We start from the raw sequence: 23,306 nt of genomic DNA on the forward strand, positions 1-23,306 counted from the left end.
TATTTTCACAGGATATTTTCAGTTGATAGTTAAAACATCCCATAAACTGTCTAGGCGCCATGGCCAGCACTTTGGGAGGCCAAGGCGGGTGGATCACAGGTCAGGAGTTCAAGACCAGCCTGGCCAAGATGGTGAAACCCCGTCTAGAAAAAAATAAAAATAAAAATAAAAATCTCATTAACTGAATAGCGCAGGTGCTATTTTATACAATTTCCAGTCGAGGAAGCAGAGGCTTGAATTAAGTAATCTTGTCCAATGTTATACAACTTAAAGAGGTAAATGTGGACCTAGAACTCATGTCTTCTAATTCCTAGTTTAGTGGATTCTCAGTAATATGTCTTAAGTGTCACAAAGTATTAGCTCCCACTTACAAGTGAGAAGGTGTGGCATTTGGTTTTCTGTTCCTTTTTTTTTTTTGAGACGGAGTTTCACTCTTGTTACCCAGGCTGGAGTGCAATGGCGCAGGTTCAGGCAATTCTCCTGCCTCAGCCTCCTGAGTAGCTGGGATTACAGGCACGTGCTACGGTGCCCAGTTAATTTTTTGTATTTTTAGTAGAGACAGGGTTTCACCATGTTGACCAGGATGGTCTCGATCTCTTGACCTCATGATCCACCCGCCTCGGCCTCCCAAAGTGCTGGGATTATAGGCGGGAGCCACAGCGCCCGGCCTATTTTTATTTCTTGATCTGGATAATGGTTATGCAAGTGTGTTCACTTGGTAAAAATTCATTATGTTTTGCTCATATGAACACTTCCATACATGTAGGTTTTAGCTATATATATATACACATATCTATTTAAGAATAAAACAGCAGAACTCAAAATAAGACTACAGTTTTGTCATTTATTTATTTATTTATTTAGTGTGACAGAGTCTCACTTCCTGTTGCCTCCATTGTTCAAGCTATTCTCCTTCCTCAGCCTCCCAAGTAGCTGGAACTACAGGCACATGCCACCATGCCTGACTAATTTTTGAATTTTTAGTACAGATGGGGTTTTGCCATGTTAGCCAGGCTGGTCTCAAACTCCTGATCTCAAGTGATCTGCCTGCCTTGGCCTCCCAAAGCACTGGGATTACAGGCATGAGCCACTGCGCCTGACCCCATAGTTTTATTTTTAAATTCTGGGTTTTTTAAGATATCTATTTTAAATATTTTTAGAGACAGTGTATTGCTCTGTCACCTAGGCTGGAGTGCAGTGGTGAAATCATAGTTTACTGCAGCCTCAGACTCCTGGACTCCAATGATCCTTCTGCCTCAGTCTCCAGAGTAGCTAGAAATATAGGTATGTACCACTATGACTGGCTAACTTTCTAAATTTTTTGTAGAGACAGGATACCATTATTAACATTTTGCTGCATTTCTTACCACTTAAAAAAATGCATAGTGATAAGCTGGGTGTGGTGGTGCACCTATAGTCCCAGTGTAACTGCCCAACAAATTCACCTTGCCAGCTGCCTAGACGGAGCCAATTTATCAAGACAGGGGAATTGCAATGGAGGAGGCTCAGGAGTTCAAGACCAGCCTGGGCAGCATGGCAAGACCTCTGTTGTAAAAAATTAGCCAGGCAGTGGCACGTGCCTGCAGTCCCAGCTACTAGGAGTGCTGAGGTGGGAAGATCACCTAAGCCTGGGAGATTGAGGCTGCAGTGTACTGTGATCATGCCACTGTACTCCAGCCTGGGTGAGAGTGAGAATCTGTCTTTAAAAAACATAAAGGGCATATTGTATGCCCTTCAGTTGTATGTTGCCCGGGCTAGTCCTGAACTTCTGGCCGCAAGCAATACTCCTGAAATTATAGGCATGAGCTGCTGTGCCTGGTCCTATTTTTATTTTTTTAGAGACAGGATCTTGCTATGTTACACAGGCTGGAGTACAGTGGCTATTCACAGGCATGATTATAGCATACTACAGCCACCTGGGCTTAAGGGACCCTCCTACTCCAGTCTCCTGAGTAGCTGGTGAAATCACCTTTGCAAAAATTGTAACTGAGGAAATTATGACAGCCAAAGAAATCAGACCTGACTCCATCTTGCTTCTAACCTTTAAGCTGTCCTTGTTCATCCCTGGGTGTAGGCTGAACTAACTTTGGGAAGGAATTCAGTTCATGGTTTGACTCTAAAACAAAATTGGTATTAGCTCCCTTCTTGCCTGAGGATCCCCTTCTTGCCTGGGGACCCTCTTCTTGCCTCGGGACCCCCTTCTTGCCTGGGGACCAGTCTGCCATTGTGAGACTAACAAATTAGCTACAAGATTAGAAATTGGTCTAAGCCTCCCCAAATTGCTCCTGGGGCTAACATCACTATTGTAAAACCTAAGATCAGTACTTGAGATATTTTGCAGACCCTGCACTGGATGGATCGGCTGACACCACAAGACCAGTAATCTGGCTCAATCAGTTCTGCCATCCCACCCAGGAACAGAAGAGAGCAAGAAAAACTCACTTCGACCCCCTAGGAGTCCACCTCCAACCCGACCAGTCAACACTTCCCACTTCCTAAGTCCTTACCCACCAAATTATCTTTAAAAACTCTGATCCCCAAATGCTCAGGGAGACTGATTTGGGTAACAATAAAACTCTGGTCTCCTGCACAGCTAGTTCTGCATGAATTAATCTTCCTCTGCAATTCCCTTGTACTGATAAATCGGCTCTGTCTAAGCAGCCGGCACGGTGAACCCGTTGGACAGTTACACTGGGACTACAGGTGCACCACCCCACCCAGCTTAAGACTATGCATTTTTTTTAAAGTAGTAAGAAATACAGCAAAATGTTAATAATGGTATCTCTGGGTAGTGAGATTACAGGTGACTTTTATTTTCATCTTTGCAACTTTCCCATTATCAGAAAAAATTGTTTTTGTGTTTGTTTGTTTTAATCAGAAACAATATTCCTTGTATTTGAAAGAAAATGCTTGGCCTGGCATGGTGGCTCAGGCCTGTAATCCCAGCACTTTGGGAGGCTGAGGCGGGCAAATCACCTGAGGTCAGGAGTTCCTGGCCAATGTGGCGAAATCCCATCTCTACTAAAAATACAAAAATTAGCTGGGCGTGGTGACGGGTGCCTGTAATCCTAGCTACTCAGGAGGCTAAGGCAGGAGAATCACTTGAACCCAGGAGGCAGAGGTTGCAGTGAGTGGAGATCTGAACCACTGCACTCCAGCCTGGAGCAACAGAGCAGGATTCTGTCTCAAAAAAAAAAAAAAAAGAGAAAATGCTTTCTTAATTGTAAACATATACAGTGTCAGTTGTTATTCTATCCCAATGCCTGAAACATAATAATGCTTGATAAATGTGGAGTGAATGGTTATGCCCTGTGAAAGTTGATCAATAAGAACTGGGTTGGCTGGGCATGGTGGCTCACGCCTGTAATCCCAGCACTTTGGGAGTGCAAGGCGGGCAGATCACGAGGTCAAGAGATCGAGATCATCCTGGACAACATGGTAAAACTCCGTCTCTATTTAAAAATACAAAAATTAGCTGGGCACGGTGGCGCGTACCTGTAGTCCCAGCTACTAGGGAGGCTGAGGCAGGAGAATTGCTTGAACCCAGTGGGCGGAGATTGCAGTGAGCCGAGATTGCGCCATTGCACTCCAGCCTGGCGCCTGGCGACACAACAAGACTCTGTCCCAAAAAAAAAAAAAGCAAAAAAAAAAAAGAACTGGGTCATTCTTGTCAGATCCAACTAAAACAAGAGTCGAGAAGCCAGGAGGAAAAAGCACTCAGGGTACAAAACATTGCTATAAGATGATCACGATATAAACATGATATAAAACATGATATAAGAATATCATTTATTTGTAAGCCTGGCTGCTGAAACTGCTTGTTGTAAGCTGAAACCGGTTTTATCTATAGCTTCTGAGATAACTTGCTACAATTCTAGGACTCATTTTGCCCTCTGCTGTCACTCACCAATCAGAGCTTGCCAGCTCCCCAAACCCATACTAGTGCCAACAAACTTTCTCAAAGAGCAATATGTAACATTTCTCCTATTTAATAAAACCTCTGGCCTTTTCTTTGTTCTTCAGACATTCCGAAGACCACTCAGTCTGCATGTATGCCCCAACTTACAATTCTCAAACCGCTCCCATAGGGTTAACAAGAATTGCATGCCAAGTTCTGACCAGAAATGTATATAATTTAGCATAAATCAGGCTGCACTTTGGCCTACTTCCTTGTTGCTAAGTCACAGAGCACGAGATACTGACCATCTGCATCCCTGACATCAGGATCATAAGACTAAGAATTGACTTGCATTCCCATTGTTCCTTCAGACAGGATCTGGAATCATAATACTTTTGTTTAAGGATCACTTAAAATGTTTTTCAGGGCCAGGTGTGGTGGTGAGAGCCTGAAATTCCAGCACTTTGGGAGGCCAAGGAGAGAGGACTGCTTGAGGCAAAGAGTTCGGTCAGCTTGGGGAACATAGCGAGACTCCGTATCTACCTACAAAAATATTAAAAAATTAGCTGGCTCTGGTGGTGTCCACCTGTAGTTCTAGCTATTTGGTAGGCTGAGTTTGGAGGACCGCTTGAGCCCAAGGAATTCGAGGTTGCAGTGAGCTATAATCACACTGGGTGACAGAGCAAGCTCTCTCTCAAAAAACAAAAACAAACAGAAGATGTTTTTCAGACCCTGAATTGCAACAAAACTAACTGATGCCAACCAGTTTGAAGATCCCTCCAGAGGAAGGAGATCAGCATGAAAATATTTTCTTCATCTCCCTGTCCTATGACTTCACCCTGTACTCGTTGATCAATTAACAATCTCCAAAACCCTAAAAACTCCTACCCTCAAATTCCTGAGTTGTATCTGAGGTTTCTTCCCAACTCCTTGTTCAGATTTCTTTCTTTTCTCTTTTTTTCTCGAGACAGGGTCTCAGTCTGCCGTCCAGGCTGGGGTGCAGTGGTGCGATCTCAGCTCACTGCAACCTCCACCTTCTGAGTTGGAGCGATTCTCTTACCTCAGCCTCCTGAGTAGTTGCGCTACAGTGCCCGGCTAATTTTTGTATTTTTAGCAGAGACAGGATTTCGCCATGTTGGGCAGGCTGTTATTGAACTTCTGAGCTTAAGCAATCCGTCCACCTAGGCCTCCCAAAGTGCTGGGATTACAGGTGTGAGCCACCATGCCCGGCCTCCTGGTTCAAATTTCTATGATTCTTCTTTCTCTGCTGCAACCTGGTGTCTCAGCTTATTGACTTGCTGTGTGCCTCAGGCAACGAATTTATTATGGTTACAATTCTTTCTCCCAAGTAAAACAAATTTAGAGATTCATCTAGAACCTAGATTTGACTTCAACGCTTTAGCTACCAGGAAAGCACCTGTTTTAAAAAAGGAAATGGGTTAACACTCTTAGCTTTAAGGGATCCCAGGCTGGCTCCTAGCACTGACTATTTCCAATTCTGAGTAAGAGCTCATGAGCTCTTATTACCTACCTAATGATTCTTCTTATAATTTTGCCAGAGTCAAAAGTAGAAGATATCTGTCACCAGTTCTCTGCCTCATTCTACGTCCCCACAGTTCCTTCAAGATTAACTGAATGTGCATGTTAGGGATGGAGACTCAGTTATTTCAAGCAGCCAGGACTTTCCATGCCATATGTCTCCCACCTTGAGGTTAGGATGAAATTACTTTCGGGAGCCCCATTTCTCACTCATGATGGCTACTCCTCTCATTTTCTAAGAATGGAGATAACATGGGAATTTCATCAGTCAGTATTACACCAATTGACTTATCAGGTTCCCTTTTGAAGTTCTTTGTCATACTGCTACTGCTACTAACACAAAACAAAGCCACACTGATTGCCCTTTGCCTTTCTTGAGTCTGCAAACATTTTCCTACTCCCCTTAAAGAATCATATTACTAATTGGTGTTGCCCATGGTTTTATGTGTTGTATCTTTTAATTGTCCTTTTAAATCTCAGCTGAGCTCTCAGAGAACAGCAGGAGAGGGTTGTGTCGTTTTTTTTTTTTTTTTTCCCGGTGTTTTGCTTCCCCATGTGTGGTTTTTTTAATACTGCACTCCTTTCCACAACACTGTCCTGTCTGCCACTCCCACATGCTCTCCCGCCCATATGGTGATGCTGCCACTTGAGCTTTATTGATGGATTTTTCAAGATTCTGTCCAATCCTTCCCCAAGGTCCCCCTTAATGGAGGAAGGTGCTGGGGGTAAAATTCAAAACATATTTGTGGCGTTGACTAGCTTTGACTGGGGATCCAAATGGAAGAAATGGGGCCTCATGGGGACAGTATCTCATGCTCTTTCTCTCGGTGCCATAAACCCACAGCTACCCCTGAAAGTCTGAGCCGGAGGTGCTGTTGCAGGTGGTATCATCTAAACTCTCTCTAATCAGTCAAGTCGCTATGCCATTTGCTTTGTCAGTTAAGTGACTCAGGGGAAATCAGGTAGGAGAGTGGGAAAATAAGCTGTCTGCTCAAGCTGATAAATGTGAATCTTCAAACTCTATTTCAAATGCAGAAATTATATAGGCTGTGCTTTGCCTTTCAGGAACCTCTTTCAGAGCTTATCTACAGTGTGTAAGAGGGACAGAGGGAGTTACCAGAACACACGCTCGACTTTAGCCCGGCTCTAACTCTGCTTGCAGGTGCCTTCTCCTATCAATGATGGTCTAGTGTCCACAGATGGTGCCTGTGCAGCCCTGTTTCCAGCTGGGTGGGAGGGCATGCTTCACAGAGCCAACATCTGCCACTCTGCTTCTGTCTGAGCCCTCAGAAGCCTGGTTTTCAGTTTAAGGAATCAATCCCAATCCAGTAAAGCACTTACAGCTCAGGGCGTTGATCTTTGCTTGACAAAAGCCCTAACCGCTGAGTTCTAGATACTTTGCCATTTCTCCCTTATCTGCCTTCTTTCATACAAGCTCAGCTTGTATGAAACCAGAACTAGCATTTTCTCCCTGTTTGGAACCCACTTTCTCATTCCTTGAGTGTGTGTGAGAGGAATCGGGGTGGGAGTGAGATGGGTTGGGGAAGGAAGGACAGAAGTTTAATGGAAGAACAAGAACAGAATCAAAACGCATTTATGGGCTGGGCACTGTGGCTCACACCTGTAATCTCAATGCTCTGGAAAACTGCGGCAGGACTGCTTGAAGCCAGGAGTTCAAGACCAGCCTGGGCAACATAGTGAAGCACTGTCTCTACAAAAAAATACAAACAAAAAAAACTAGCCCAGCTGTGGTGGCACCTGCCTGTGGTGCCAAGTACTTGGGAAGCTGAGGCAAGGGGATCGTTTGAGCCCAGCTGCAGTGGGCTATGACTGTACCACTGCACCCCAGCCTGTGCAACAGAATGACACCTGGTTTCTAATAAATAAAATAAAATGTATTTATGCTATATTTAAAAACTTTTTCTCAGCTGGGCACAGTAGCATACATCTGTAATCCCAGCACTTTGGGAGGCTCAGGCAGGCGGATCACCTGAGGTCAGGACTTTGAGACCAGCCTGGCCAACATGGTGAAACCCTGTCTCTATTAAAAATACAAAAATTAGCTAAGTATGGTACACATGCCTGTAATCCCAGCTACTTGGGAGGCCAAGGCACAAGAATTACCTGAACTCAGGAGGCAGAGGTTGCAGTGAGCCGAGGATCGCATCACTGCACTCCAGTCTGGGTGACAGAGTGAGACTCTGTCTCCAAAAAAATAATAACAAAATAAAAACTTTTTCCCAAAGAGCTCTGAAATGGAAAAACAGTGCAGAATAGCTTCAATTCAATGATGGCAAAATAAAAATTTCTAACATAGGCTAACTGGCACACTCTGGATGATACAGGAAACACAAAGACATCCTTGCTGTTTTTAAATGAGCAGCTCGAATTGTTGGTATGAGACACAATTAACATCTAAATGCAAGCAAGCTAATTTTCTTCTCACAGCTAGCATGCACCTTAAGTCAGCAAGCTCATTTTATCTTCTTGTTCAGAATAGCTTCTTTCAATGAACATGGAACAGTATTCTAAATAATTTCATAAGGTATGTATACTAGGATGAATTTGTCTTAAATGCAGTTACGTTTTGACTATTTCCAAGTAAAAGTGCATTAAGAACATAATGAAGCCTGTATTTTTTGCACTGTCTCTTAATTTTATGGTGGACAAAGCACCAACTTCTGAAACTCAATAAAAGCAAACTTTCCTTTGTTGTTCAGATCTTAGCAATGGCTTTACTAGTTTTAACTTCTTCCATTTTAAAGCCTTCCTTTCTTAGCCTGAAATAGCTTAAAATACAAAGGAAAGAGATCATAAGTAGCTAATGAGATAAATGAAAACTGACTTAAAGCTAAGTTTTATTACCCCTTTCTTTTCTTGAATTAGGTAATAACATCTCTACTTTGGATTATGTTCAAAAAAAACAAACCAACACTTAAGAAAAAAACCTAAATTCCATGAAATAATAAATAGCTTAGTAATAGTATTAATATTCAAGAAAGAAATATAAGAAGTTTGGTATTTAAAAAAAAAAAAAAAAATTAAACTGCTTTCCTCATCTACCAAAATACAACATTAAGTAAAACTTAAAACAGGCAATTTACCACCTCCATTGAAATGAATACATGGTCTCTAATTTATATATGTTGTATTCTAAATTAAGGACAACTGAAAATTAAGATGTGCTTTCCACAAAAGTGATATAAATGGTGGCTCAAGAGTTAACAGATGGTTCAATACTACAAGTCTTCTCAACAAACTTCAGTAATAGATATAGTACTTCTATTAGCAAAGCGAAAGCATTCCAATACTTATTAGATTCTCTATCATCAGACATAGAAATGACCTAGAAAATAGAGATGTATTGCTAAATCTCAAACAAGAGGGTTACTGATTAAAACAGATAAAAACACCCTTGAGACATCTCACATACAGAAAACATGGCCGTCTCTGGGTTGACTGGCTGATTTTCCAGAAGTGCTGGGGTAGGTCTTCCTGATAGAGGGGTCCAGGTATGGCAGGGTCCTGTAAGCGGCTGGTGAGGAGGACCCACTGCTTTGCCTCCTACCAGTGAGGAGTGAGGCTTTGGGGAAGGACTATGCATCCATCACTCCTGATGTTCTTTTCATGGCTCCGCTTCTCCTCAGCTATTGTCCATCTACCTGTAGATGGCAGCAAATAAATTATTTTAGCCCTTTCTTCTCATTTAGATATAAAGTGCAAATGCCTGATTCAGATACAAGACTGTATGGTCTTTGACTAAATATACAATCAAACAAAAACCAATCACCGCATGTTCTCACTTATAAGTGGGTGTTGAACAATGAGAATACATGGACACAGGAAGGGGATCACACACTAGGGCCCATCAAGGGGTGGGAGGCTAGAGGAGGGATAGCAGGGGGTACAGAAGGATAACATTAGGAGAAATATCTAATGTAGATGACAGCGGGATGGAGGCAGCAAACCTCCACGGCATGTGTATACCTATGTAACAAACCTGCACGTTCTGCACATGTACCCTAGAACACTTTAAGTATAATAAAAAAAAGTATAATCAAACAAAAAGTATAAAAGATACCAGCTCCCTCATTTTTCCGGCAAGAGATAACAGCCATCTGGAGAAGACTAGGGAAAGCTAAGGAATGGATTCACAAGAGAAGGGGAAGGGTAGAGGTAGAGCTGAGGCTTGAATTTTTGCTTAGTGCCAGCATTGTTGTTCTGTAGCCAAGCAAGCTTAAATAAATGCATGCACACACAGGCATGGAGGAGCTCTCTGATATGGAATTGAAGTGAAACCCTGTCTCTACTAAAAATACAAAAAATTAGCCAGGCATGGTGGTGGGCGCCTGTAATCCCAGCTACTGGGGAGGCTTGAGACAGAAGAATCATTTGAACCTGGGAGGTGGAGGTTGTAGTGAACTGAGATCATGCCACTGCACTCCAGCCTGAGCCACAGAGCAACACTTTGTCTCAAAAAGCAACAAAAATAAAAGCATTGCTACTTCATGTGACAAATTATGATTTGCATGTCTGTACTTTTACAACATTAACTGGCACTTGTATAAAGGAGATTCTTTGTCAGGGACTGAATCAAGGAACTTAACACCCTATTCTAGAAAAACAAGTATGCAATACTAGTAGGATGAAGAAATCTATTTTCCTAGGCACAGGGCCTATCTTTAAGAAACTTTCAAAACAGGTAGTTAGGCTTTGGCTGGCTTCTATACCATCTGCGAACACCCAGGTTCTTCATGCAACCTTTAGCTACCTAGGGCTACCCAGTACCCTAAAGTGCCCTGCGCCTTAAAACTAACCTATTTCCAACTTTTTCATTTCTACCCCTATAAAAACTACCTCTCTGGCTGGGTACAGTGGCTCATGCCTGTAATCCCAGCACTTTGGGAGGCTGTGGCGGGTGGATCACAAGGCCAGGATATCAAGATCATCCTGGCTAACACAGTGAAACCCCATCTCTATGTAAAAAATACAAAAAGTTAGCCAGGCATGATGGCAAGCGCCTGCAGTCCCAGCTACTCAGGAGGCTGAGGCAGGAGAATCGCTTGAACCTAGGAGGCAGAGGTTGCAGTGAGCTGAGATCGTGCCACTGCACTCCAGCCTGGGCAACAAGAGCAAGACTCCATCTCAAAAAAAAAAAACAAAACAAACAACAACCTTCCTTTCTACCAAGCCAGGCACAGTGGACTAACATCTGTGGTTCCTGTGGTTCCAGTGAGGTAGGAGGATCACCTGAGCCCAGGAATTCGAGGCAGCAATTAGCTGATTGTGCCACCACACTCCACCCTAGGTGGCAGAACAAGATCCCATCTCTTAAAAACAACAAACAAACCAAAAAACACAGGCTTCCTCTCAGAGAAGCAGGGTGGGGATCTACTTAGTAGAAAAGTCTCTTAAAACAATCTGGGTAATGTATCAATAATTAGATAGTAAACACCCCTCTCAGAGATCTATATTTTCAGACACAAAGTTTAAAATCTCAAATGTCAACTGGTAAGATTTCAGGCAAAATAACAGAAAAGTGAAAAATAAAAATGGAGTTGTAGATCTATGTTGGGAGAGGAGGTTAATTTTCTAGGTAGTTCATATTAAGAGTGTGCACACAGCTCCTGTGGGTCATTTCCGCTTTCTGTGGCTTTCTTTAGCTAAGGACAGAAATTCAAAAAAATCCCAATGGTTGGAGAGCCTACTCACACACCCATCCACCCAATGAGAAAGAAGAATTTGTGGAGGGCAGGGGATATCACAAGAGAAAATGGCACACCAGGGTGTAATGTCTCAAGTAAGAGGCTTACTTTACACTTAATACTAGTACCTTATGTTCATAATAATATATAGTAAAATTATTATGTTATTAAAATATATAATAAGATCTTGTAAGAAACTCTGAATGGATTGGCGCTTGACAATTCTCAGGTAGAACACAATGAAACAGTAGTGGTTGGCTAAGTTCTATCAATTTTTTTTAATTCTTTTTGACTTTTTCTCCTGGTCTTCTGTTATCCTTTCTGCAGGTCGCTTCTTCAACCCCTTCATTTTCCTGGTTTGTAGTTTGCTTAGGTCTTGCTTCTGCATATGAATCCTTCCATAAGTTGTACCAAAAGTATCATGGGAGATATTTTTCTTCTTCTTTGGCTATGATAAAAGAATATGTATATATTTAATGGCCTTCTACTATAATGAGTCAGTAAAAACCTAGTCTGTAACAACTATCTTAGTAGCAATTTCTACTAGTGCCTACCCCTTCAATAACACAGAATGTATAGCCTTGTACACCTTTCTTCTCAAACTTAAGTATGCATATTTTCTTATGCCAGCCAAAAAAAAAAAAAAAAAATTAATTAAAAAAAAAACATAAGTGTGCATACAAATCACTTGGGATCTTGCTAAAATACAGATCCTAATTCAGTAGGTCTAGGGTAGGGCCTGATATTCTGCACAATTCCCAGGTAAACTGCTAGGTCACACTTTAAAAAATAAAACTATAGACTACACTAACCACTGCCACACATCAAGAGAATATCCTGTATTTAGCTTAAGGAGTTGTGACTATTATACCAATTTTTACTGGCATTTTAGAGATTACATTTCTACTTGGCTTTTAAAACTACTTAAAAAGTCAAAACACATTTTATACACATATGGTTTATATACCCCGTGCTCTAAATCCCCAGTCTTCACAGTGTCCCAAACAACTCTTTTTTTTGCTGAAAACAGCAGTCTTGACTATCAGAAAGCACGCAGTCAAACCTCATGCCCGGGTTTTGCAGCTCTTTATTATCCCTTATTGTTGGCTTATTTGGTTCTCTCTCCTTTCCCTGGCTCTGAGAGTCCTAGTTTAATCTATTTTGTTGATTTATGTATGTCCTTGCCTTTAAGTATAATATGCCACAAATCCTTTTTTGGAAAGAGAAGGATTAAAGTAGAATATACAAATAAATATGGCACCAAGCTCTAAGTCATATACCTTGAGAGCTTTTGGCATTTTCATAGATAATTTATAAAGGTCATCTGATGCCAGGTGTGTCCTCCTCAGAACCAGATCCAAAGAGGGTCCCATCTCTTCCAATTCAATCCGTGGTGTTCGACAACCAGATTTTTTCAACAGCAGCCTTTAGGAAATAGGAAAAAAGAAATGTTGCTTTGACTTTCATAAAAGTCCTCCCCACCAAATATTTTTTGTTCAGGGGATTTACAATTCCATCAAATGACAGAAAATGTTTAGAAAGACTTACTTAAATACTTCATACATTCGAGCCAAGTGTATCCTTTGGTTCACTTATTTTTATAAATCTTTTATCCCTTTCTGAGCTAAAGGGTCACACAAATACCAAACAAGTTTTAAGAAATTGTTTTCCCATTGAGTTAAAGGATAGTTTGCTTATTTTTAAAAATTAGAAATAAAATTATACAATATTGTTGAGAAACAGCAAGTGAGACATAAAATTCTTCTGAGAAATGAAATGAAATCCTTTCATTTGACTTCATCTTACTCATAGATTTATGTAAGTATAAATAATTTTAATCGGCTTTTTCTTTGAAATTGTATGTTTATATGAGTAACAAGTTCTTATCTAAGACTTCAGGAGTTAAACCAACCCATTCAAAATCAACTTTTCCTCATAGCACAGACATTTACTAACTTCCTTACATTGAAGTGAGCTTTAAAATCTTAAAATAACAAAACCACAACTTTCTGTATACCCTATGTCTAAATAGCTCTGGATCTGGAAACACTGGTGGAGGGGAACTGGGGAGTACAGGCAGGATAAAGTGATGGTGGAGTGGCTGAGTGCAGTGGCTCATGCCTGTCATCCCAGCACTTTGGGAGGCCAAGGCGGACAGATCACATGAGGTCAGGAGTTCAAGACCAGCCTGGCCAACATGGTGAAACCCCGTCTCTACTAAAAATGCAAAAATTAGCTGGGCCTGTAATCCTAGCTACTCAGGAGATTGAGGCAGGAGAACTGCTTGAACCCAGGAGATGGAGGTTGTAGTGAGCCAAGATCACGCCACTATATTCCAGCCTGGGTGACACAGCAAGACTCCATCTTGAAAAAAAAAAGTGATGGTAGAGTGAGGAAGAAGGGTGACTTGCAAATTCCTTTTGTGAATGGTACCACAAGAACAGCTGAATGAGCTGAAGATTATATTCAATTTGTTACCGTAGCCAAGTCTCTACAGGGTTGACCGAATGACAATGTTTATAAGAGATTAGCCTTTTCACACAAAAGCTGGAGTGCTAGAAAGGCAACAGGTGACACGAAAGAAGAGAATGAACAGAAGAGGAAAGCACTGTTAAGGAATACCCAAGAGAACAGCCAACAAGAGAAAGCAGAAATGAGTGTGCAAAAGCCTGTTAACAGCCCTCAGGGCCCTAAGCGCATCACAGGCAGGCAGCTTAGGGCCCAGATCACCCCGGAGAAGCACATGTTCTGGCTACAGGAAGAGTTATAGTAATAGATACGCTATATTAAACACAGTACAAGTTGAGTAACCCTTACTCAAAATGCTCAGGACTAGAAGTGTTCCAGATTTTTTTGAGTTTTGGAATATTTGCATTATACCACTTGAGCATCCCTAATCTGAAACTCCAAAATTGGAAATGCTTTGGAGAATTTACTTTGAGTGTCATGTTGACACTCAAAAAGGTTCAGATTTTGGAACAGTTCGGATTTCAGATGTTCAGATTAGGTATGCTCAATCTGTACTTTACACCAAATTAAATAAAGCAAAACCACAACAAAAAAAACAAACCCAGCCTAGGGTATACGAAGAAGAGTTAAACAACAAAAAGTTCTAGTAACACTACAAGATAAAATGAAAGTGTATTTTTTTAGATGGAGTCTCACTCTGTTGCCCATGCTGGAGTGCTGTGGCGTGATTTCGGTTTAGTACAACTTCCACCTCCCAGGTTCAAACGATTCTCCCTCCTCAGCCTACTGAGTAGCTGGGATTACAGGTATGCACCACCACACGCAGCTAATTTTTGTATTTTTGGTAGAGACAGGGTTTCACCATGCTGGCCAGGCTGGTCTCAAACTCTTGACCTCAAGCAATCCAATGAATGCCTCAGTCTCCCAAAGTGCTGAGATTACAGGCATGAGCCACCAGGCCCAGTCATAAAATGAGTATCAGTATGACACTTAAAGGGGACAAGCACAGGGAAAGGACAGACCACAGGAGAGCCCTTTTGCCTCTCTCTTCATAGTGATTCCAGGATATGACACCTGACAGAGTATCCACATCAGACCCATGGTGTGGGAAAGTGTTTTTAGAAGCTAAAGTTGGCTGTTATTAGGGAATCCTCTCTAGAAGCTGTAAGGCCGGTTGCCTCCCCGGGGGCTCGGACACACCCCCTCCCCTCGAGGGGACCTCGGACACGCCTCCTACCCTCCCCAGGAGCTCAGACACGCCCCCTTCCCTCTCCGGGAGCTCGGACACGCCTCCTACTCTCGCAGGGGGGCTCAGACACGCCCCCTTCCCTCTCCGGGGGCTCAGACACGCCCCCTTCCCTCTCCGAGGGCTCGTACACACCCCCTTCCCTTTCCGGGAGCTTGGACACCCCCGCCCCCGGAAGCCTGGGGAAAAAAAGCCCCATCAGGACCTACCTGATACTATTTTGTCCTATCTGGGCCCCACTCCCTACCTACTATTTTGTCCTATCCAGGCCCCACTCCGTGCCTGCCATTTTGTCTTCTGCAGGCCCCACCCCGTGCCTGCCATTTTGTCTTCCTGCCTACTATTTTGTCCTATCTGGGCCCCACTCCCTGCCTACTATTTTGTCCTATCTGGGCCCCACTCCCCTCCATTTTGTTCCATCTGGGCCGTACTCCCCTCCATCTTGTCCCACTTACCTGGGGCACGACCAAACAGACGCCTCCACTCCCTATAAAACCCTGTGCCTGAGAGGAGTCCGCGCGACTTCTCCGGCCCCTCCTGTCCGGACCACAGAAACTCACCCGGGAGCCTGAATAAATTCCTTCGCATTGGATTATCTTCGTGCTGGTCTCAGTTTCTTCATTTTAAACGCGGCAAGAACCCAAGAACAAACCTTACAGAAGCTAATTCAAAGCATGTGAGAAGCTGGGTGTGATGGCTCATGCCTGTAATCTCAACATTTTGGGAGGCCACGGTGGGGAAATTACTTGGGCCCGGGAGTTTGAGACCAGACTGGGCAACAAGGAGAAACCTTGTCTCTACAAAAAATTAGCCAGGAGTAGTAGTGTGTGCCTACGCTACCAGCTACCCAGGAGGCTGAGGTGGGAGGACTGCTTGAGCCCAGGAGCCGGATCACACCACTGCACTCTGCACGCCGCACTCCAGCCTTGGTGACAGAGCAAGACCATCTCAAAAAAAAAAAAAAAAAAAAGCATATGGAGGCAGTGACCATTTGATTCTGTCATATCACATGAACTTCTGCATTTGCATCTACACTTTTAGTGTCTCCAAATAAATTATATGCATAATAGTGAACTAAAAGAGGTCATCAAAGAAAGATGTGTTTGGTATACTGGTTAAGAAATCGGGCTGGGTACAGTGGCTCACACCTGTAATCCCAGCACTTTGGGAGGCTAAGGCAGGTGGATCACAAGGTCAGGAGTTCGAGACCAGCCTGGCCAACATGGTGAAACACCATCTCTACTAAAGATACAAAAAATTAGCTGGGCGTGGTGGCACACGCCTGTAGTCTCAGCTACTGGGGAGGCTGAGGCAGGAGAATCACTTGAATCTGGGAGGCAGAGGTTGCAGTGAGCTGAGATTGGGCCATTGTACTCCAGTCTGGGCAACAGGGTGAGACACCATCTCAAGAAAACAAAAGAAAAAAGAAATCAAGGATATATATTTAAATTTTCAACTAAAATTTTTTCTTCCACTTAAAAGTGCTAATTTCAGCTAGTAGAAAACTTGTCAATTCAAAACAGCTCATGGCATGTTTGATAGATTCAGATCACGCAAGTATTACTATACACTACCAAAACTCCTCTAAAGCACCTTTTAATTAACTAAAAATAATTTTTAAAATTGATGCATAATAGATGTACACAGTTTCAGGGTGCATGTAATAATTTAATATTGTGCCTTATTTACACAAGTGTCCTAATGAATAATTTTTTGAGTGGTACATAAAATTAAGATTTCTAAATAACTATGACAACTACCTATGTCACTATTTTATTAAAGAATTAAGTTGCAATGCCATACTTGTCTGTGTAGATGATCTTATTTTAATCATTTCAGTGAGTGTGTTTACTGGCAGATCAAACTGATTTAAGGAAATATTTTCTAGCTTTTAGTTATCTGCAAACAGAATCCAGTTCCTTCTCTCTCAGATGGGCTCAAGATGATAGATATGCTAACTGGTAATTTCTACATATTTTTAAATATTATTTGCCTATTTCTTGAGGAAGAGCGACATTACTACTACTGTTCAAAGTGTAATTCCCTCATTTTCCTCCCTCTTACACACTTCTCTTTGGCTGAAAGTCTGTTTTCATTAAGTAAACTCCTTTACTAGAATGTTGTGTTTGCTTTTTAAAGTATGCTAACACTTTCTGTTTTACATATTTTCCCCCGTAAAGCCCTAACCATTGTGCAAAGGCACACGTGACATTACTAATGATTTTGTTTCACATTAATGGCTCTGACCCTACAGTGAATAAAATTTCCTAAGGGATATAAACAGTCAAGGAATTATAGAATGTAAAGAATTATAGAATATATAGAACAATGGTCATAACACTATGATTTATTCCCCCAAAAGATCATGTTAAATGTTATATTAATATAATTTCATGTTTAGAGTTCCTTTTATCCAAAAAGCTCAAAACCATTTTATAAGCCTCATTAATCTTCACAAATAATGTGTGTGAATATTAACTATTACCTTTTGCAAACTGCTTAAGGGCTAATTTGCAGAGAGAGAGATGGAAAGGGTTCCACAGTACAGCCCAAAGAATGCCTGGGAAGCAGAGTTAAGTCAGACATACTTTCTGCCATATCCCCATCTATGAGTACCTCTTCACCCTTATAAAGAAGTACTGTCAATCTCAGGAGGACCTCAGAATCATCTAAATGTTATTGTTGCAGTTTGCAGAGGAAAGAATGAAGACACTGAGAAGTGGTGACCTGTCCATGTCAGGCTAAGCCCAGCTCAGAGCCAGATCAGTAGGCTGAGAGGTGATGCTGAATCCCAGGACCACCCCTTCCTCCCATCCTCAATGCTTCTCAAGTGTTGCACAGCCTCTGGAAGCTAACCTGATCCACAAGTTTAGTGATTCTTTCAAGTATTAGTAGCTCACCCTCAATCACACTGGCCACTTTTTACTTCTAATCAATAGCTAACCAGTATTACAAGGCACATATGGAAAAGTATACACTAGGGTTTCTGATTTTAAATTCAAACTTTTTTTCCTTATGAACGATGTCATGCTAGTGTAAAGGTGATTCTAGCAATCAGATGTTTGGTGGATCTATGTATTATATTCACACTGCTAGTTTATTGTGGGTTTTGTGTGTGTGTGTGTGTGTGTGTGTGTGTGTTTTGCTCTGTCACCCAGGCTGGAGGGCAGTGGTGCAATCTCTGCTCACTGCAACCTCCGCCTCCTGGGTTCTCCTGCCTCAGCCTCCCGAGTAGCTGGGATTACAGGCGCCCGCCACCATGCCCAGCTAATTTTTGTACTTTTAGTACAGATGGGGATTCACCATGTTGGCCAGGCTTGTCTCAAACTCCTGACCTCAGGTGATCCACCCACCTCGGCCTCCCAAAGTGCTGGGATTACAGGCATGTGCCACCACAACAGGCCAGTTTATTCTTGTTCTAAAGTCTGACTTGTTAATCCTCTATTTTGTTTTATTTGCTCTGTATCTTTCTTTACAAATAAATCCTTTTCACTAAACACAAGTTCTGATACAAGTGAATACTTTCTGTGAAAATGTTCAACACAGAAGAGTTTTAGACGATTGCTATTATTCATTTATCACTCAACGATTTATTATATTTTTATCTCTGTTGTATCCTCTCTAAGTTTAACATAAGTGGTTTTTTGTTTTTTGTTTTGAGAAGGAGTCTTGCTCTGTCACCCAGGCTGGAGTGCTGTGGTGTGAACTCAGCTCACCACAACCTCCACCTCCAGGTTTCAAGCGATTCTCCTGCCTCAGCCTACCAAGCAGCTGGGACTACAGGCATGTGCCAATACATCTGGCTAATTTTTTGTATTTTTAGTAGAGATGAGGTTTCACCATGTTAGCCAGGCTGGTCTTGAACTCCTGACCTCAAGCATGAACTTGGCTCACTGCAACCTCCACCTTTCGGGTTCAAGCGAGTCTCATGCCTCAGCCACCTTAGTAGCTGGGATTACAGGTATGCACTACCACACCCAGCTAATTTTTGTATTTTTAGTACAGATGGGGCTTTGCTATGTCGGCCAGACTGGTCTCGAACTCCTGGCCTCAAGCAATCCACCCGCCTTGACCTCTCGAAGTGCTGGGATTACAGGTGTCCAGTCAATGTAAGTTTTGTTTTCTTTTTTGTTTTTTTGAGACACAGTCTCACTCTATAGCCCAGGCTGCAATGCAGTGGCATGATCTCAGCTCATTGCAACCTCTGCCTCCCAGGCTCAAGCAATTCTAATGCCTCAGCTTCCTGAGTAGCTGGGATTACAGATGTGCGCCACCACACCCGGCTAATTTTTTTATTTTTTAGTAGAGATGAGGTTTCTTCATGTTGGCCAAGCTCATCTCGAACTCCCGACCTCAAGTGATCTGCCTGCTCTCTGCAACCTCTGCATCCTGGACTCAATCAATTGTCCTGCCTCAGCCTCCTGAGTATCTAGGACAACAGGTGTGTGCCACCACGTCCAGCTAATTTTTGTATGTTTATTAGAGACTGATTTCGCTATGTTGGCCAGGCTGGTTGTGAACTCCTGGCCTCAAGCAATCCACCCACCTCAGCCTCCCAAAGTGCTGGGATTACAGACATGAGCCACCATGCCCGGCCTAAAAACATTTTAGTTAGTGATTTTTCATTTCTTGTTCTCTAAATAACAGTCATCTACTCTATAGTATAACACATACTTAGAAGCCCCCAATCATATATAGAAACTCAAACAGGAGACTTAAAGGGCTTTCTATCTTAACTAGCTTAAAATGACTATAAAGTCTCTAATTACATCTTATAATCATTAGATATTTTATTGCATTTTGCCTTATTATTTTATTTTTAATGAGAGGAAAAGAGAAAAACAGAAGCGGTAGTATAATCATATGGAGAAAAAGAACCAAGTGTCTCTGACTTAATACAGTTGAGCCCAAGATGGAAATTATTAACTGACAAGAGGTGAATATTTAAGTTTCAGCTGGACACTCATTGGACATAAAGCCCTTCAGTCATGTATTTCATTGTGAAGGAAAACAAAATAAAAACCATGTATGAAATGCTAGATGCAAACAGCTGCACAACAGCACTTCTGTACAGAAGACACTGTCAACATTATGCTATCAGCTCTCAGATTGCAACACCAGCCACATCATAGCTCAAAATGTACAGCAAAATCTGAACTCAATGTACAGAGAAAGGAAATGTGTGGGAGTCAGTGTATTCTCTAGGAAACTGTGGGCTCTGTCAGCTAGTGCCAACACCTTAAAAAAGAGAAGTCACACACTTACCTCAAGAAGCACATTCATAAGCATGTCAATAACTCTTTCATAAACATAGAATCTGCTTAAGATTTTTTTTGTGAGACAGGGTCTCACTCTGTTGCTCAGGCTGGAGTGCAGTGGCACAATCATGGCTTACTGCAACTTCCACCTCCCAGGTTCAAGCGATTTTTGCACCTCAGCCTCTGAACAGTTGGAACTGCAGGCAGGTGCCACCATGCTGGGCTAATTTTTGTATTTTTTTCAGTAGAGAAGGGGTTTCACCATGTTGGCCAGGCTGGTCTTGAACTCCTGGCCTCAAGTGATCTGCCTGCCTCAGCCTCAGCCTCCCAAAGTCCTGGGATTACAGGTGTGAGCCACCGTGCTCCGCCTGCTTGTTAAGATTTATATTTATATTGTGGTAGGGGTAGAAGGCCTAGGCTAGAGAGACAGGATAAAATGAATCTAGCCACTGAATCTTCTTATTCCTTTTAGACTCAGTTTCTTAGACTTAGGGTTTTGAGAGCTGCTTTGGCCAAGGATTTATGGCTTAGTGCTGTAAATCCAACCAGAACAATAAAGAGATACTGCATAAAGCTAGGAAGGGTTAGTGCACCTGGCTCAGAGACAGTGTAGCATCAGATGCTCTGGGGCCCTGGAAAAGTAGGGCTTCAGAGGCAAAGGACTGAGGATCAGCACAGAGCTGCCGCCATTGCTATCCTGCCAACTCTCCAAAATCCTTCTGGCCAGATACCAATTCTAAGTTTGGGCTCTATAAAACAGTCACACTGTTTTAAACACTAACCTTGAAGATCAAGAAAATATGCTAAGAAATGCACTTACTTATAGCTTCGAAAGTAAATCTTCCCATTCAGTGCAGTGAAGTGCAGAACATACTCTAATCCAGCCAGGCGGATATTTGGTACTGTGGGGCCTCTGAAGAAATCTAAAAACACATATTAAATTGTTAAAACAAAACAATAAAAATACTTGCAAAATTCAGTTACTAAGAACTACATTCTAAACAGTTTTGCTCTAACACTTATCTAAAAAAGATAGCACAAAAAATGATTCCTGGAAAATGTCTGAAGGTCTCGCCCCTTAACCATCAATCTCATGACTTTATTTCTGCGTTCAGTTCACTGAGACATTCAGTGTTCTCAGTTTTGAAGTTCTCCCTCTGAGTCAGCTCAGCATCAAAAAATCATATCCATTACAGATATTAACCTTAAAAAAAAGTAAATCAAAGCATAAAATTTTAATCTACTGGTAGATGAAAATAGCAAATTTCTATAAAAATGGCTGTTCAAACTGACTATTAAAATCAAATTAGCCTTAATTTTTCTTCTATGAGGGAGGCCAAGAAGAAAAAAAAATCTAATAAGAAATATCGATTATATGAGCAAAGGATAAGAAACTTTATCAACTGTTAATGCCAGAAAAGAACCTTGGAGATCGGTGATAAGCTCTTTTCTCACAAAGTGGTAATCATACCACTGGTGGCACAAAGCCAGATATAATTTACTATGTATTTCTTTTATCCTGTACCATTCTCCATTTACGATAGGGACATAAGGTGTCCCTTTAAAAAGAGTAGTTGGCTGAGAGCGGTGGCTCACGCCTGTAATCCCAGCACTTTGGGAGTCCAAGGTGCGGGGATTGCCTGAGGTGGGGAGTTTGAGACCAACCTGATCAACATGGAGAAACCCCATCTCTACTAAAAATACAAAATTAGCCGGGCGTGGTGGCACATGCTTGTAATCCCAGCTACTCGGGTGGCTGAGGCAGGAGAATCAGTTGAACTGGGGAGGTGGAGCTTGTGGTAAGCTGAGATTGCGCCATTGCACTCAGCCTGGGCAACAAGAGCGGAACTCTGTCTAAAAATAAATAAATAAATAAGAGTAGTCAGCCTGGCACAGTGGCTCATGCCTGTAATCCCAGAACTCTGGGAGACTGAGGTAGGTGAATCGCTTAACCTCAGGAGTTTGAGGCCAGCCTGGGCAACATGGTGAAACCCCATCTCCACTGAAAGTACAAAAAAATTAGGCAGGCTATATTCCCAGCTACTGGAGAGGCTCAGGTGGGAGGATCACTGATTCTACCACTGCACTCCAGTGAGGGCGACAGAGCAAAACCCTGTCTCGAAAAATCAAATAAAAAGCAGAGTCAATTAAAAGAAAATCTCCAACGAACGGCATGCTACAGGTACTACACGGACTTGGCTATGAAAGAAGTTTGGAAAACAAATGCGGTATCTTAATTTTACGGCTGACAAAATCGAACCTCCAAAAGGCTAAATGTGAATTCATGAATAACATTTGACTAAGATAAAGTTCTATATAAAAGTTTATCCAAGTTTGCTTAGGAAGAGCTACCCAAAGCAGGTAATGGAGGAAGCAGGAAATTCTATCTGGTCTCATTCTGTAGCCACCTAGCATTTTCCTTCCCTCTTCCCATTAGCCTGTAAAATGAAGATTATCTCCATGTGCACAGATGTACACATCTTTTGTCATCTGCTTTTCCTTTCTTGTAGTTAACCAAAAGAAAATCACAGCATTAATGTGTACAAAACAAACCCAAGTATATAAGCACATTTATACACCACCCTTCTCTATTCCCCCAAACCAAAAAAACCCCAATGGACATTTTTAATTTTTAAAAAATGTACATATATTACCTACATTTATACATATATAAAGATGGGGTCTCACTATGTTGTCCAGGCTGGTTTCAAACTTCTGGGCTCAAGTAATCCTCCTGCCTTGGCCTCCCAAAGTGCTGGGATTACAGGCATGAGCTACCCTGCCTGGCCTGAGACATTTTTATAAAACAAGTTTGCACTTTTCAAGATATTTTAATCTAAATATCACAATAAAGAGCTTTCCCATGATTTTGCCAAAGCCTGACTCTCCTTCAGTGGCCAAGTTAATGAAGCCCACTCATTGGTATGGCATTATTGAAGTCATAGTAGTTCTGGGGAACAAAATATATACATTCCAGTCTGCTCTGAAATAACTTTTTTTGAGATAGGGTCTCCCACTGTCCCCTGGGCTAGAATGCAATGACACAATCTCGGCTCACTACAACCTCTGCCTTGGTTCAAGCAATTCTCCTGCCTCAGTCTCCCGAGTAGCTGGGATTACAGGTGCCCGCCACCAAGCCCAGCTAAGTTTTTGTACTTTTAGTAGAGATGGAGTTTCACTATGTTGACCAG

The 23,306-nt window shown here is 42.1% G+C and overlaps 1 protein-coding gene across 5 annotated transcripts in view; it reads right to left on the bottom strand.

The window, feature by feature from the left end:
- Positions 1–824: 824 nt before the first annotated feature.
- The window catches only part of RPF2 (ribosome production factor 2 homolog), a 57,701-nt gene continuing 35,219 nt past the window's right edge, over positions 825–23,306 (bottom strand). For 4 of the 5 annotated variants that reach the window (XM_021670487.2, XM_021670489.2, XM_021670486.2 and 1 more), the window contains exons 8-10: positions 20,936–21,038; positions 12,423–12,567; positions 5,726–11,590 (exon numbers count right to left, since the gene is read on the bottom strand). In XM_021670487.2, coding sequence (XP_021526162.1) covers positions 11,411–11,590; positions 12,423–12,567; positions 20,936–21,038 — 428 coding nt within the window. In that variant the 3' untranslated portion in view covers positions 5,726–11,410. Of the gene's footprint in view, positions 3,620–5,725; positions 11,591–12,422; positions 12,568–20,935; positions 21,039–23,306 lie in introns of those variants that run through there. The other variant, XR_010336649.1, reaches the window with a different exon arrangement.

Source organism: Aotus nancymaae, unplaced genomic scaffold (assembly GCF_030222135.1).
Source record: "Aotus nancymaae isolate 86718 unplaced genomic scaffold, 86718_ANA_hifiasm-v0.15.2.pri h1tg000040l, whole genome shotgun sequence".
Taxonomy (NCBI): Eukaryota; Metazoa; Chordata; class Mammalia; order Primates; family Aotidae; genus Aotus; species Aotus nancymaae.